The following is a 13336-nucleotide window of genomic DNA, read 5'->3' on the forward strand; positions in this document are numbered from 1 at the left end:
TATAATATAATAATGTGATTGTGGTGATAATACCGGGTCCTCAGACGGCACACAGTCCCTGCTCCTCTCTCTGTATGATCTCCTTTTGGCTTACGAATGTGTTGTGAAGGCCTCGCTTCAAGATCCTATATCCAAATAAAGTGATTTGATTGTATATTAATCAAAGTGATTCCTCTCTGGCCAATCACGTAGTTATTGTTAAATCCAAAGACGATTGTACAATCTGATTGTAATTTGTTCAGTTTACCATTATTTTAAATGCAACTTCCTTCTAACTAGAAAAAAGTGACCATATTTTATGGTAACGCACAGAGAGAAGGTGACACACGGTTGTATTTTCCCCCATTATCACATCCTGCGACAAGTTACAACCGCATTGTAAATCACCGGATCTATTGGGAACATCTGGTAGTAATATTGCTAGATTTAGAAACACTAGAGCATCAGATAGAAACTGAATAGTAATACGATTATTACACCTCGGTTAGTGTACCTGCTGTCAAAGAAAAACGAACATTTCAGGAACAATGTCACCGACTACAAGAAAGGGATCCCTCTCTGGCCACCCGCCTCAAAGCGATCCCTCTGTGTCCACCCGCCTCAAAGCGATCCCTTTCTGTCCAACTGCCTCAGAGCGATCCCTCTCTGTCCACCTGCCTCAAAACGATCCCTCTCTGTCCACCCGCCTCAAAGCGATCCCTCTCTGGCCACCCACCTCAAAGTGATCCCTCTCTGTCCACCCACCTCAAAGCGATCCCTCTCTGTCCACCCACCTCAAAGCGATCCCTCTCTGTCCACCCGCCTCAAATCGATCCCTCTCTGACCACCTGCCTCAAAGCGATCCCTCTTTGTCCACCCGCCTCAAAGCGATCCCTCTCTGTCCACCCGCCTCAAAGCGATCCCTCTGTGTCCACCCGCCTCAAAGCGATCCCTCTCTGTCCACCCACCTCAAAGCGATCCCTCTCTGTCCACCCACCTCAAAGCGATCCCTCTCTGTCCACCCACCTCAAAGCGATCCCTCTCTGTCCACCTGCCTCAAAGCGATCCCTCTCTGTCCACCTGCCTCAAAGCGATCCCTCTCTGTCCACCTGCCTCAAAGCGATCCCTCTCTGACCACCCGCCTCAAAGCGATCCCTCTCTGACCACCCGCCTCAAAACGATCCCTCTCTGTCCACCTGCCTCAAAGCGATCCCTCTCTGTCCACCTGCCTCAAATCGATCCCTCTCTGTCCACCCGCCTCAAATCGATCCCTCTCTGTCCACCTGCCTCAAATCGATCCCTCTCTGTCCACCTGCCTCAAAGCGATCCCTCTCTGTCCACCTGCCTCAAAGCGATCCCTCTCTGTCCACCCGCCTCAAAGCGATCCCTCTCTGGCCACTTGCCTCAAAGCGATCCCTCTCTGGCCACTTGCCTCAAAGCGATCCCTCTCTGGCCACTTGCCTCAAAGCGATCCCTCTCTGTCCACCCGCCTCAAAGCGATCCCTCTCTGTCCACCCGCCTCAAAGCGATCCCTCTCTGTTCACCCGCCTCAAAGCGACCCCTCTCTGACCACCTGCCTCAAAGCGAACCCTCTCTGACCACCTGCCTCAAAGCGATCCCTCTCTGGCCACCCGCCTCAAAGCGATCCCTCTCTGACCACCCGCCTCAAAGCGATCCCTCTCTGTCCACCTGCCTCAAATCGATCCCTCTCTGTCCACCTGCCTCAAAGCGATCCCTCTCTGTCCACCTGCCTCAAAGCGATCCCTCTCTGTCCACCTGCCTCAAAGCGATCCCTCTCTGTCCACCTGCCTCAAAGCGATCCCTCTCTGTCCACCTGCCTCAAAGCGATCCCTCTCTGTCCACCTGCCTCAAAGCGATCCCTCTCTGTCCACCTGCCTCAAAGCGATCCCTCTCTGTCCACCTGCCTCAAAGCTATCCCTCTCTGACCACCTGCCTCAAATCGATCCCTCTCTGTCCACCTGCCTCAAAGCGATCCCTCTCTGTCCACCTGCCTCAAATCAATCCCTCTCTGACCACCTGCCTCAAAGCGATCCCTCTCTGTCCACCTGCCTCAAATCGATCCCTCTCTGGCCACCTGCCTCAAATCAATCCCTCTCTGACCACCTGCCTCAAATCAATCCCTCTCTGACCACCTGCCTCAAAGCGATCCCTCTCTGTCCACCTGCCTCAAAGCGATCCCTCTCTGTCCACCTGCCTCAAAGCGATCCCTCTCTGACCACCTGCCTCAAAGCGATCCCTCTCTGTCCACCCGCCTCAAAGCGATCCCTCTCTGACCACCTGCCTCAAATCGATCCCTCTCTGGCCAGTCCTGACCTGTACCTGCTCATGGCATACTTCAATGGAGCCAATATGAGGGACAGGGATGGAGGAGATGCATCCTCAGGTGTGGTCATTGCCCGGAACTCTGCGATTTATTTTATTTCTATCGATAGAAGTTTCCGGCATATGAAGATCGTGTAATATAATATTTCTTCCTGTATCTCATGCGGTGTATACGAGGATCAAGGATATGAATATATTTCTCCATTATATGATATGGTGAGAACTGAGGGGTGTAAAGGCGGCACATTAACCCCTCACACCCCGTAGAGCGGTTCCTGCCTGTGCCCCCCCCCCCCCGACCCCCACCCACCCGGCACACGAGGAGGAAACGTCTTATCTGCTGTGACTTTCCACTCCTTGCTCTGGTCTTCTATTACAATGTCACCTCCATGTATCCCCTCCGGGGGGCGACCTTTCCTGCTCCCTTCCCCGGCTTTCTATCTTATCTGTGGAGGAAATATTTGCTCCTAAGGCAAAGACAGGTCCTCTCTACCCCCGGGGGGGGGAGGGGTGGGGTGTTCAGAGTAATGGACGTGTCAGGTACATGGGAGGCAATGGATGCCAGGCAGTGTGCCACCAGTGGGCGGCAGTCGGTAAAGGTTGCCACTAACATGGCTGTGACCGGTGTGATCAGGACCATCCCCCCCCCCCCTCCAGCCAGGCTGTGATCCACAGAGCTGACGCTTCATTCATCAGTGTTCCCTTTGTGGCGTGTCACGCCGTGCCTGGTACAACAGGTCCGTCCTGTCCCCCTCTCCGCTCTGTGACAAGGAGGGGCCCTCAATTCCTCTGCAGGGAGGGGCCCCTCATTGCTGGCTCGGGAGGGGCTCTGTTAATTGGAACAAGACACCTGCTGACGGCTCCTGCCAGGTAACGAGGCGGGTGAAGTCTTCCCCTCCGAAGATACCTGATCCTCCGTCCGCCCTGAGGTGTGACATCGACACCCCCCAACACCCCCTGTACACACCCCAACACCCTGTGTACACCCCGACACCCCCCAACACCCCCTATACACACCCCAACACCCCGTGTACACCCCGACACCCCCCAACACCCCCTGTACACACCCCGTGTACACCCCGACACCCCCCAACACCCCCTATACACCCCCCAACACCCCCTGTACACACCCCAACACCCCGTGTACACCCCGACACCCCCCAACACCCCCTATACACACCCCAACACCCTGTGTACACCCCGACACCCCCCAACACCCCCTGTACACACCCCAACACCCTGTGTACACCCCGACACCCCCCAACACCCCCTGTACACACCCCAACACCCCGTGTACACCCCGACACCCCCCAACACCCCCTATATACCCCAATACCTGATCGTTCGCCCGGCTGTGTGACATCGACACCCCCCAACACCTCCTGTACACACCCCAACACCCCCTATATACCCAACACCCCGTGTACACCCCGACACCCCAACACCCCCTATATACCCCAATACCTGATCGTCCGCCCGGCTGTGTGACATCGACACCCCCCAACACCCCCTATATACCCCAACACCCCGTGTACAGCCCAACACCCCCTGTACACACCCCAACACCCGTGTACACCCCAATACCTAACACCCCCTATACACCCCAACACCCCGTGTACACCCCGACACCCCAACACCCCCTATATACCCCAACACCTGATCGTCCGCCCGGCTGTGTGACATCGACACCCCCCAACACCCCCTATATACCCCAACACCCCGTGTACAGCCCAACACCCCCTGTACACACCCCAACACCCGTGTACACCCCAATACCTAACACCCCCTATACACCCCAACACCCCTGTACACCCCAACACCTGACACACAACACCCCCTGTAAACCCCAACACCTGACACCCAACACCCCCTAGACACCCCAACACCTGACACCCAACACCCCCTGTACACCCCAACACCTGACACACAACACCCCCTGTAAACCCCAACACCTGACACCCAACACCCCCTAGACACCCCAACACCTGACACCCAACACCCCCTGTACACCCCAACACCTGACACACAACACCCCCTGTACACCCCAACACCTGACACACAACACCCCCTGTACACCCCAACACCTGACACACAACACCCCCTGTACACCCCAACACCTGACACACAACACCCCCTGTACACCCCAACACCTGATCCTCCGTCCGCCCGGCATGGTGACATCGACACCCCCCGTACACCTGACACACAACACCCCCTATACACACCCCTGTACACCCCAACACCTATGCCCCCCAATACCTGATCCTCCGTCCGCCAAGTTGTGTGACATCAACACCCCCTATATACCCCAACACCTGACACACAACACCCCCTATACACCCCAGCACCTGACACACAACACCCCCTATATACCCCAACACCTGACACACAACACCCCCTATACACCCCAACACCTGAATCCTCCTATACACCCCACCCAGGGACAGACCCATTATATATATAATTCTGGGTGTATTTCTCCACAATCAATATATGTGATCAATTCTGCAGATTATTCCCCCGCTGAGTGTTCTAGAGATCTGCAGAACACCCCCCCACCCCCTCCCCCCTCTCCCCCTCCCCCCCCCCTCCGGCACACACACATATCGGTGCAGTGAGGAGATCATCAGCTACAAAGGCGGCAAAACTTCTCACAACTTTTATCTTCTGACAAATCTGATCTTCCGTCTCCAACTCTTCACCACCCTCCCCTCCCCCGTATAATATATCTGGATAGCTGTGATGTCACTCTGTATAATATATCTGGAGAGCGGTGATGTCACCCCTGTATAATATATCTGGAGAGCGGTGATGTCACTCTGTATAATATATCTGGAGAGCGGTGATGTCACTCCTGTATAATATATCTGGAGAGCGGTGATGTCACTCCTGTATAATATATCTGGAGAGCGGTGATGTCACTCCTGTATAATATATCTGGAGAGCGGTGATGTCACTCCTGTATAATATATCTGGGGAGCGGTGATGTCACTCTGTATAATATATCTGGATAGCGGTGATGTCACTCTGTATAATATATCTGGGGAGTGGTGATGTCACTCTGTATAATATATCTGGGGAGTGGTGATGTCACTCTGTATAATATATCTTATATCTGGAGAGTGGTGATGTCACTCTGTATAATATATCTTATATCTGGAGAGTGGTGATGTCACTCTGTATAATATATCTGGATAGCGGTGATGTCACTCCTGTATAATATATCTGGAGAGTGGTGATGTCACTCTGTATAATATATCTGGGGAGTGGTGATGTCACTCTGTATAATATATCTGGAGAGCGGTGATGTCACTCTGTATAATATATCTTATATCTGGAGAGTGGTGATGTCACTCTGTATAATATATCTTATATCTGGAGAGCGGTGATGTCACTCTGTATAATATATCTGGATAGCGGTGATGTCACTCCTGTATAATATATCTGGAGAGTGGTGATGTCACTCTGTATAATATATCTGGGGAGTGGTGATGTCACTCCTGTATAATATATCTGGAGAGTGGTGATGTCACTCTGTATAATATATCTGGAGAGCGGTGATGTCACTCTGTATAATATATCTGGGGAGCGGTGATGTCACTCTGTATAATATATCTGGATAGCTGTGATGTCACTCTGTATAATATATCTGGGGAGTGGTGATGTCACTCCTGTATAATATATCTGGGGAGTGGTGATGTCACTCTGTATAATATATCTTATATCTGGAGAGCGGTGATGTCACTCTGTATAATATATCTGGAGAGCGGTGATGTCACTCTGTATAATATATCTGGATAGCTGTGATGTCACCCCTGTATAATATATCTGGAGAGCGGTGATGTCACTCCTGTATAATATATCTGGAGAGCGGTGATGTCACCCCTGTATAATATATCTGGAGAGTGGTGATGTCACTCTGTATAATATATCTGGAGAGTGGTGATGTCACTCCTGTATAATATATCTGGAGAGCGGTGATGTCACTCCTGTATAATATATCTGGAGAGCGGTGATGTCACTCCTGTATAATATATCTGGAGAGCGGTGATGTCACTCCTGTATAATATATCTGGATAGCGGTGATGTCACTCTGTATAATATATCTGGATAGCTGTGATGTCACCCCTGTATAATATATCTGGAGAGTGGTGATGTCACTCTGTATAATATATCTGGATAGCTGTGATGTCACCCCTGTATAATATATCTGGATAGCTGTGATGTCACCCCTGTATAATATATCTGGAGAGTGGTGATGTCACTCTGTATAATATATCTGGAGAGCGGTGATGTCACTCTGTATAATATATCTTATATCTGGAGAGTGGTGATGTCACTCCTGTATAATATATCTGGAGAGCGGTGATGTCACTCCTGTATAATATATCTGGGGAGCGGTGATGTCACTCCTGTATAATATATCTGGATAGCGGTGATGTCACTCCTGTATAATATATCTGGGGAGCTGTGATGTCACTCCTGTATAATATATCTGGATAGCGGTGATGTCACTCCTGTATAATATATCTGGATAGCGGTGATGTCACTCCTGTATAATATATCTGGATAGCGGTGATGTCACTCCTGTATAATATATCTGGAGAGTGGTGATGTCACTCTGTATAATATATCTGGGGAGCGGTGATGTCACTCTGTATAATATATCTGGGGAGTGGTGATGTCACTCTGTATAATATATCTGGAGAGTGGTGATGTCACTCTGTATAATATATCTGGGGAGCGGTGATGTCACTCTGTATAATATATCTGGGGAGTGGTGATGTCACTCCTGTATAATATATCTGGAGAGTGGTGATGTCACTCTGTATAATATATCTGGGGAGCGGTGATGTCACTCTGTATAATATATCTGGGGAGTGGTGATGTCACTCTGTATAATATATCTGGAGAGCGGTGATGTCACTCTGTATAATATATCTGGATAGCGGTGATGTCACTCCTGTATAATATATCTGGAGAGTGGTGATGTCACTCTGTATAATATATCTGGGGAGCGGTGATGTCACTCTGTATAATATATCTGGAGAGTGGTGATGTCACTCCTGTATAATATATCTGGGGAGTGGTGATGTCACTCTGTATAATATATCTTATATCTGGAGAGCGGTGATGTCACTCTGTATAATATATCTGGAGAGCGGTGATGTCACTCTGTATAATATATCTGGATAGCTGTGATGTCACCCCTGTATAATATATCTGGAGAGTGGTGATGTCACTCCTGTATAATATATCTGGAGAGTGGTGATGTCACTCTGTATAATATATCTGGAGAGTGGTGATGTCACTCTGTATAATATATCTGGAGAGTGGTGATGTCACTCTGTATAATATATCTGGAGAGTGGTGATGTCACTCCTGTATAATATATCTGGAGAGCGGTGATGTCACTCCTGTATAATATATCTGGAGAGCGGTGATGTCACTCCTGTATAATATATCTGGAGAGTGGTGATGTCACTCCTGTATAATATATCTGGATAGCTGTGATGTCACCCCTGTATAATATATCTGGAGAGTGGTGATGTCACTCTGTATAATATATCTGGAGAGCGGTGATGTCACTCTGTATAATATATCTTATATCTGGAGAGTGGTGATGTCACTCTGTATAATATATCTGGATAGCTGTGATGTCACCCCTGTATAATATATCTGGAGAGTGGTGATGTCACTCTGTATAATATATCTGGAGAGCGGTGATGTCACTCTGTATAATATATCTTATATCTGGAGAGTGGTGATGTCACTCCTGTATAATATATCTGGAGAGCGGTGATGTCACTCCTGTATAATATATCTGGGGAGTGGTGATGTCACTCTGTATAATATATCTGGGGAGCGGTGATGTCACTCTGTATAATATATCTGGGGAGTGGTGATGTCACTCTGTATAATATATCTGGGGAGCGGTGATGTCACTCTGTATAACATATCTGGATAGCGGTGATGTCACTCTGTATAATATATCTGGATAGCGGTGATGTCACTCTGTATAATATATCTGGAGAGTGGTGATGTCACTCCTGTATAATATATCTGGGGAGTGGTGATGTCACTCTGTATAATATATCTGGATAGCGGTGATGTCACTCTGTATAACATATCTGGATAGCGGTGATGTCACTCCTGTATAATATATCTGGATAGCGGTGATGTCACTCTGTATAACATATCTGGATAGCGGTGATGTCACTCCTGTATAATATATCTGGGGAGTGGTGATGTCACTCTGTATAATATATCTGAATAGCGGTGATGTCACTCCTGTATAATATACTAACACTGTATAATTGGTTCCTCCAGGTGGTGATGGCGACCTCAGAAGACGAGTTGATCGGGATCCCGTTCCCAGAACACAGCAGCGATCTTCTGAGCTGTCTGAACGAGCAGCGTCACCGCGGCGTCCTTTGTGACATCACCATCAAGACGCAAGGGTTGGAGTACCGCACCCACCGCGCCGTGCTGGCCGCCTGCAGCCAATACTTCCGCAAACTCTTCACCGGGGCGCCGCCTGCCAAGTCGTCCCGCAATGTCTGTCAGCTGGACTTCCTGAAGCCCGACGCTCTGGGGGCGCTCCTGGACTTCGCCTACACCGCCACGCTCACCATCAGCAATGCGAACATGCGGGACGTGCTGCGCGCCGCGCGCCTCCTGGAGATCCCGTGCGTGGTGGAGGCCTGCGTGGAGATCCTGCGGTGTAACGGAGGCCGGGAAGAAATGGGCGGAGACGCCGAAGACCTGGAGGGCTTCTTACGGGCGCGGCAATACCTAGAGTGTTACGGCCTGCAAGAGAACGGAGAAGATGCCACGCCCCCTCCGGAGGCCGAAAGCTCTTTACTCCTCCCCATGGCGGTGCCGCAGAAACTTATCCCGCGAAGAGTTCGGAGGAAGTTCCTGCAGGTGAACCCGAGCCGAGCCCCGTACATCGTGGACGACGACTCCGCGGAAAGGGCGGAGAGCCCCCCCGATGCCCCGTCGCCGGCAGAACTACCGCCAAGCGACGGCAGCCTCAACTACGAGCGCTTCACCCCCAACAACGGGCTGGGGAGCCAGCATATGTTTGTCCCCCCTTCTCCACCCGACGAAATCTTGTCCGACGAAGAGCCCACCGACATGACCTTCCTGGGGCCCCTGGACCCCGAGCACCCGGAACTGACCGCCTCTTCCCTGGACGGCACCGACAAGCTCGTAAGGAAACGGCGATCGCAGATGCCGCAGGAATGTCCCGTCTGCCACAAGATCATCCACGGAGCTGGAAAACTACCCCGCCACATGCGCACCCACACCGGAGAGAAACCCTTCGTGTGCCAGGTCTGCCAAGTGAGATTCACAAGGTGAGCGCCACACAACCACTCTGTATGTATGTCTACTCCTACGGGGGCCAATCAGAATGCTCCTTCCTCTGCTTCGTGTGTCAGTTATAGGTATACCAGGGGGCGGGCACACACATCAGACAGTGATCTAAGAGGTGGCACAGACATGACCCCCCTCAGTGCCCAATGATCTCAGTGGTGGCAGACATGACCCCCCCTCGGTGCCCAGTAATCTCAGTGGTGGCACAGATCATTAGGGGTATGGTTTGGTCCAGTCTACCTAGTCCCTCTGCTGCCTTCGTTATCCTGACAGCACAATTCCACCCACATTATATGCCAGTGTGGTTGGAGCAGTGATATGGGGGGTCTGATGGTTTTAAAGTGTAGAAAAACTCAAAAGTTTCTCAGCAGCTCGAACTGCTAAGTATCACCTGCTGATGTGTGACACAGCGGGGCAATTACTGATTTTCAGACTCTACAGGTTGGCGCGGTTTGTAAGACCTTCCCTGCTCGACTGCTTACCTTTTACCTCACTTTCTCCTCCTGTTTCACCTTCACCCTCCTTTATTCTTGTTCTTTGCCCCCCTTTATTCTTGTTCTTTGCCCCCCTTTATTCTTGTTCTTTGCCTCCCTTTTTTCTCCTTCTTTGCCCTCCCTTTTTCTACTTCACTTTCCCCCCCCCCTTTATTCTCCTTCTTTGTCCTCCTTTATTCTCCTCCTTTGCCCCCCTTTATTCTCCTCCTTTGCCCCCCTTTATTCTCCTTCTTTGCCCTCCTTTATTCTCCTTCTTTGCCCCCCTTTATTCTCCTTCTTTGCCCTCCTTTATTCTCCTTCTTTGCCCTTCCTTATTCTCCTCCTTTGCCCTCCTTTATTCTCCTTCTTTGCCCCCCTTTATTCTCCTTCTTTGCCCCCCTTTATTCTCCTTCTTTGCCCTCCTTTATTCTCCTTCTTTGCCCCCCTTTATTCTCCTTCTTTGCCCCCCTTTATTCTCCTTCTTTGCCCCCCTTTATTCTCCTTCTTTGCCCTTCCTTATTCTCCTTCTTTGCCCTTCCTTATGCTCCTTCTTTGCCCTTCCTTATTCTCCTCCTTTGCCCTCCTTTATTCTCCTTCTTTGCCCCCCTTTATTCTCCTTCTTTGCCCCTCTTTTTTCTCCTTCTTTGCCCCCTTTATTCTCCTTCTTTGCCCTTCCTTATTCTCCTTCTTTGCCCCCTTTATTCTCCTTCTTTGCCCTCCTTTATTCCCCCTCTTTGCCCTCCTTTATTCTCATTCTTTGCCCCCCTTTGTTCTCCTTCTTTGCCCCCCTTTGCCCTCCCTTTCTCTTTCTTTGCCCTCCCTTTCTCTTTCTTTGCCCTCCCTTTCTCTTTCTTTGCCCTCCTTTATTCCCCCTCTTTGCCCTCCTTTATTCCCCCTCTTTGCCCTCCTTTATTCTCCCTATTTGTCCTCCTTTATTCTCATTCTTTGCCCCCCTTTGCCCTCCTTTTTTCTCCTACTTTGCCCCCCTTTGCCCTCCCTTTCTCTTTCTTTGCCCCCCCCTTTTTTCTCCTTCTTTGTCCTCCTTTTTTCTCCTTCTTTGCCCCCCTTTCTCTTTCTTTGCCCTCCCTTTCTCTTTCTTTGCCCTCCCTTTCTCTTTCTTTGCCCTCCCTTTCTCTTTCTTTGCCCTCCCTTTCTCTTTCTTTGCCCTCCCTTTCTCTTTCTTTGCCCCCCTTTATTCTCCTTCTTTGCCCCCCCTTTATTCTCCTTCTTTGCCCCCCCTTTATTCTCCTTCTTTGCCCCCCCTTTATTCTCCTTCTTTGCCCCCCCTTTATTCTCCTTCTTTGCCCCCCCTTTATTCTCCTTCTTTGCCCCCCCTTTATTCTCCTTCTTTGCCCCCCCTTTATTCTCCTTCTTTGCCCCCCCTTTTTTCTCCTTCTTTGCCCCCCCCCCTTTTTTCTCCTTCTTTGCCCCCCCTTTTTTTCTCCTTCTTTGCCCCTCCTTTTTTCTCCTTCTTTGCCCCTCCTTTTTTCTCCTTTTCTCTTTCTTTGCCCTCCTTATTCTCGTTTTTTGCCCTCCTTTAGTCTCTTTTATTTGCCCTCCTTTTTTATTTTCACCTTCCTTATTCTACTTCTTTGCCCTCCCCTTTTCTCCTTCCTCTTTCCTTTTTTCTCCTCCTTCGCTTTTCCTTTTCTCCTTCTTTGTTTTGTTTTGCCCTTCACTCTCCTCCTTTCTTCTTCTCTCCCGCCTCCTCATCTCCCGTCTCTCCTCTTTTTCTCTCCGCTCTTATTTTTGAACTCACCATAATATCCCCTTTCTCTGAGTCTATTGAAGAAGAATAATAATAATGAAGTAGCCCAGGTTATGGAGAGTGTGGAGAAGCACCCCCCCCCCCATCCCCCCCACACACACCTCACATCCGCTAAGCTGTAGCCATCAGTCCTAAGAGAAGATTGTATCTGATGGGTTGTATGGTGTATGTCTTCCTCGGTAAACTCCGATAAAAGATTTTCCGGTGAGTACAATCTCTGTCATCCAGGAACACAGCTTTATTAGCAATGAGCAGAACTGGGCCTGTGGGAGGGGCTAAAGCCCCAAGGGGGGCCCCGGGCCCTATAGGAGATCTCTGGTCCAACCATACACTTTGATTATATAACATCAGCATTGTCACAACAATACAAACAATATTTATTACTGACAATCCAATATAAGAATACCTGAAAATTCTCCTGTTCATGCTGGCTGTCTCCACAACTTCCTGAATGTCCAGCATGCTTTGCAGCTCCTCCATTTTTTTAAGGACTACATATCCCATGGTACCTTGCTGATTCCTGTACTGACTCCGCCTCCTGAAACTCCTCCTCTCAGCACCTCTGTACCTTCAGAAGGCGGGCTCTAGTGAAAGGTGTGACACAACAGTGGTTACTCACAGGCCACAGGGGCCTACGGGTCCACAAAATCCAAAGACGTCAGTGTGTGGGGTCTTCACAAAGGAAGTTTACAGACTTCAAGGCATCACTAAATGGCGGACCGCGGTCCGGACCAAGTCACGGTCCTATCCAGATCAACACCTTGGCCTCTGTCATTGTACGCTGTTCAGTTCTGAGCGGCAGGCATTGGGTGGGAGCTGCAGGAGTTAACCCCCCCCCCCCTCCGCTCCTTGCTCTTCCTACAGTGACAGCGGCTGAGGCTTGGAGGGGAGAAGCCGGCTCCTGCTCGCCTCTCAGAACTGTACAGCCTCCCGCTCTCCTCTGTGTGCCCGTGTAAGTAAAGGGGCAGAGGATATAGCAGTGAAAAGGGGGGGAGTCAGTGGAGTAGAGGACACATCTGTGATGGCAGTAATTTGAAGGGGGGGGGGGCAGTGCAGTGGACCCCACACCGCTGGGGCTGAGATGTGAGGGGGAGCAGAGGACACTGATGTGGGGCTATGATGTGAAGGGGGGCAGAGAACACCCTGGGGGTTGGTGGGTCATGTGAAGTGGGAACATAAGACACCCTATTGGGGAGAGGGGGGGGCAGAGAACACCCTGGGGGTTGGTGTATCATGTGAAGAGGGGGCAGCGGACACCCTGGGGGAGAGGGGGGGGGCAGAGGACACTGATGTGGGGGCTGTGATGTGAAGGGGGGGGAGGACACCCTGGGGGGGGGTTGATGTAAAGAGGGGGCAGAGGACACCCTGGGGGAGAGGGAGGCAGAGGACACCC

The 13336-nt window shown here is 50.5% G+C and overlaps 1 protein-coding gene across 2 annotated transcripts in view; it reads left to right on the forward strand.

Moving 5' to 3' along the window:
• ZBTB7B (zinc finger and BTB domain containing 7B) overlaps window positions 1-13336 on the forward strand; it is a 54492-nt gene that overhangs the window by 39329 nt on the left and 1827 nt on the right. For both annotated transcript variants that reach the window (XM_073608713.1, XM_073608714.1), the window contains one exon: window positions 8653-9683. In XM_073608713.1, coding sequence (XP_073464814.1) covers window positions 8659-9683 — 1025 coding nt within the window. In that variant the 5' untranslated portion in view covers window positions 8653-8658. The remainder of the gene's footprint in view (window positions 1-8652; window positions 9684-13336) is intronic.

Source organism: Aquarana catesbeiana, linkage group LG13 (genome assembly GCF_042186555.1).
Source record: "Aquarana catesbeiana isolate 2022-GZ linkage group LG13, ASM4218655v1, whole genome shotgun sequence".
NCBI lineage: Eukaryota > Metazoa > Chordata > Amphibia > Anura > Ranidae > Aquarana > Aquarana catesbeiana.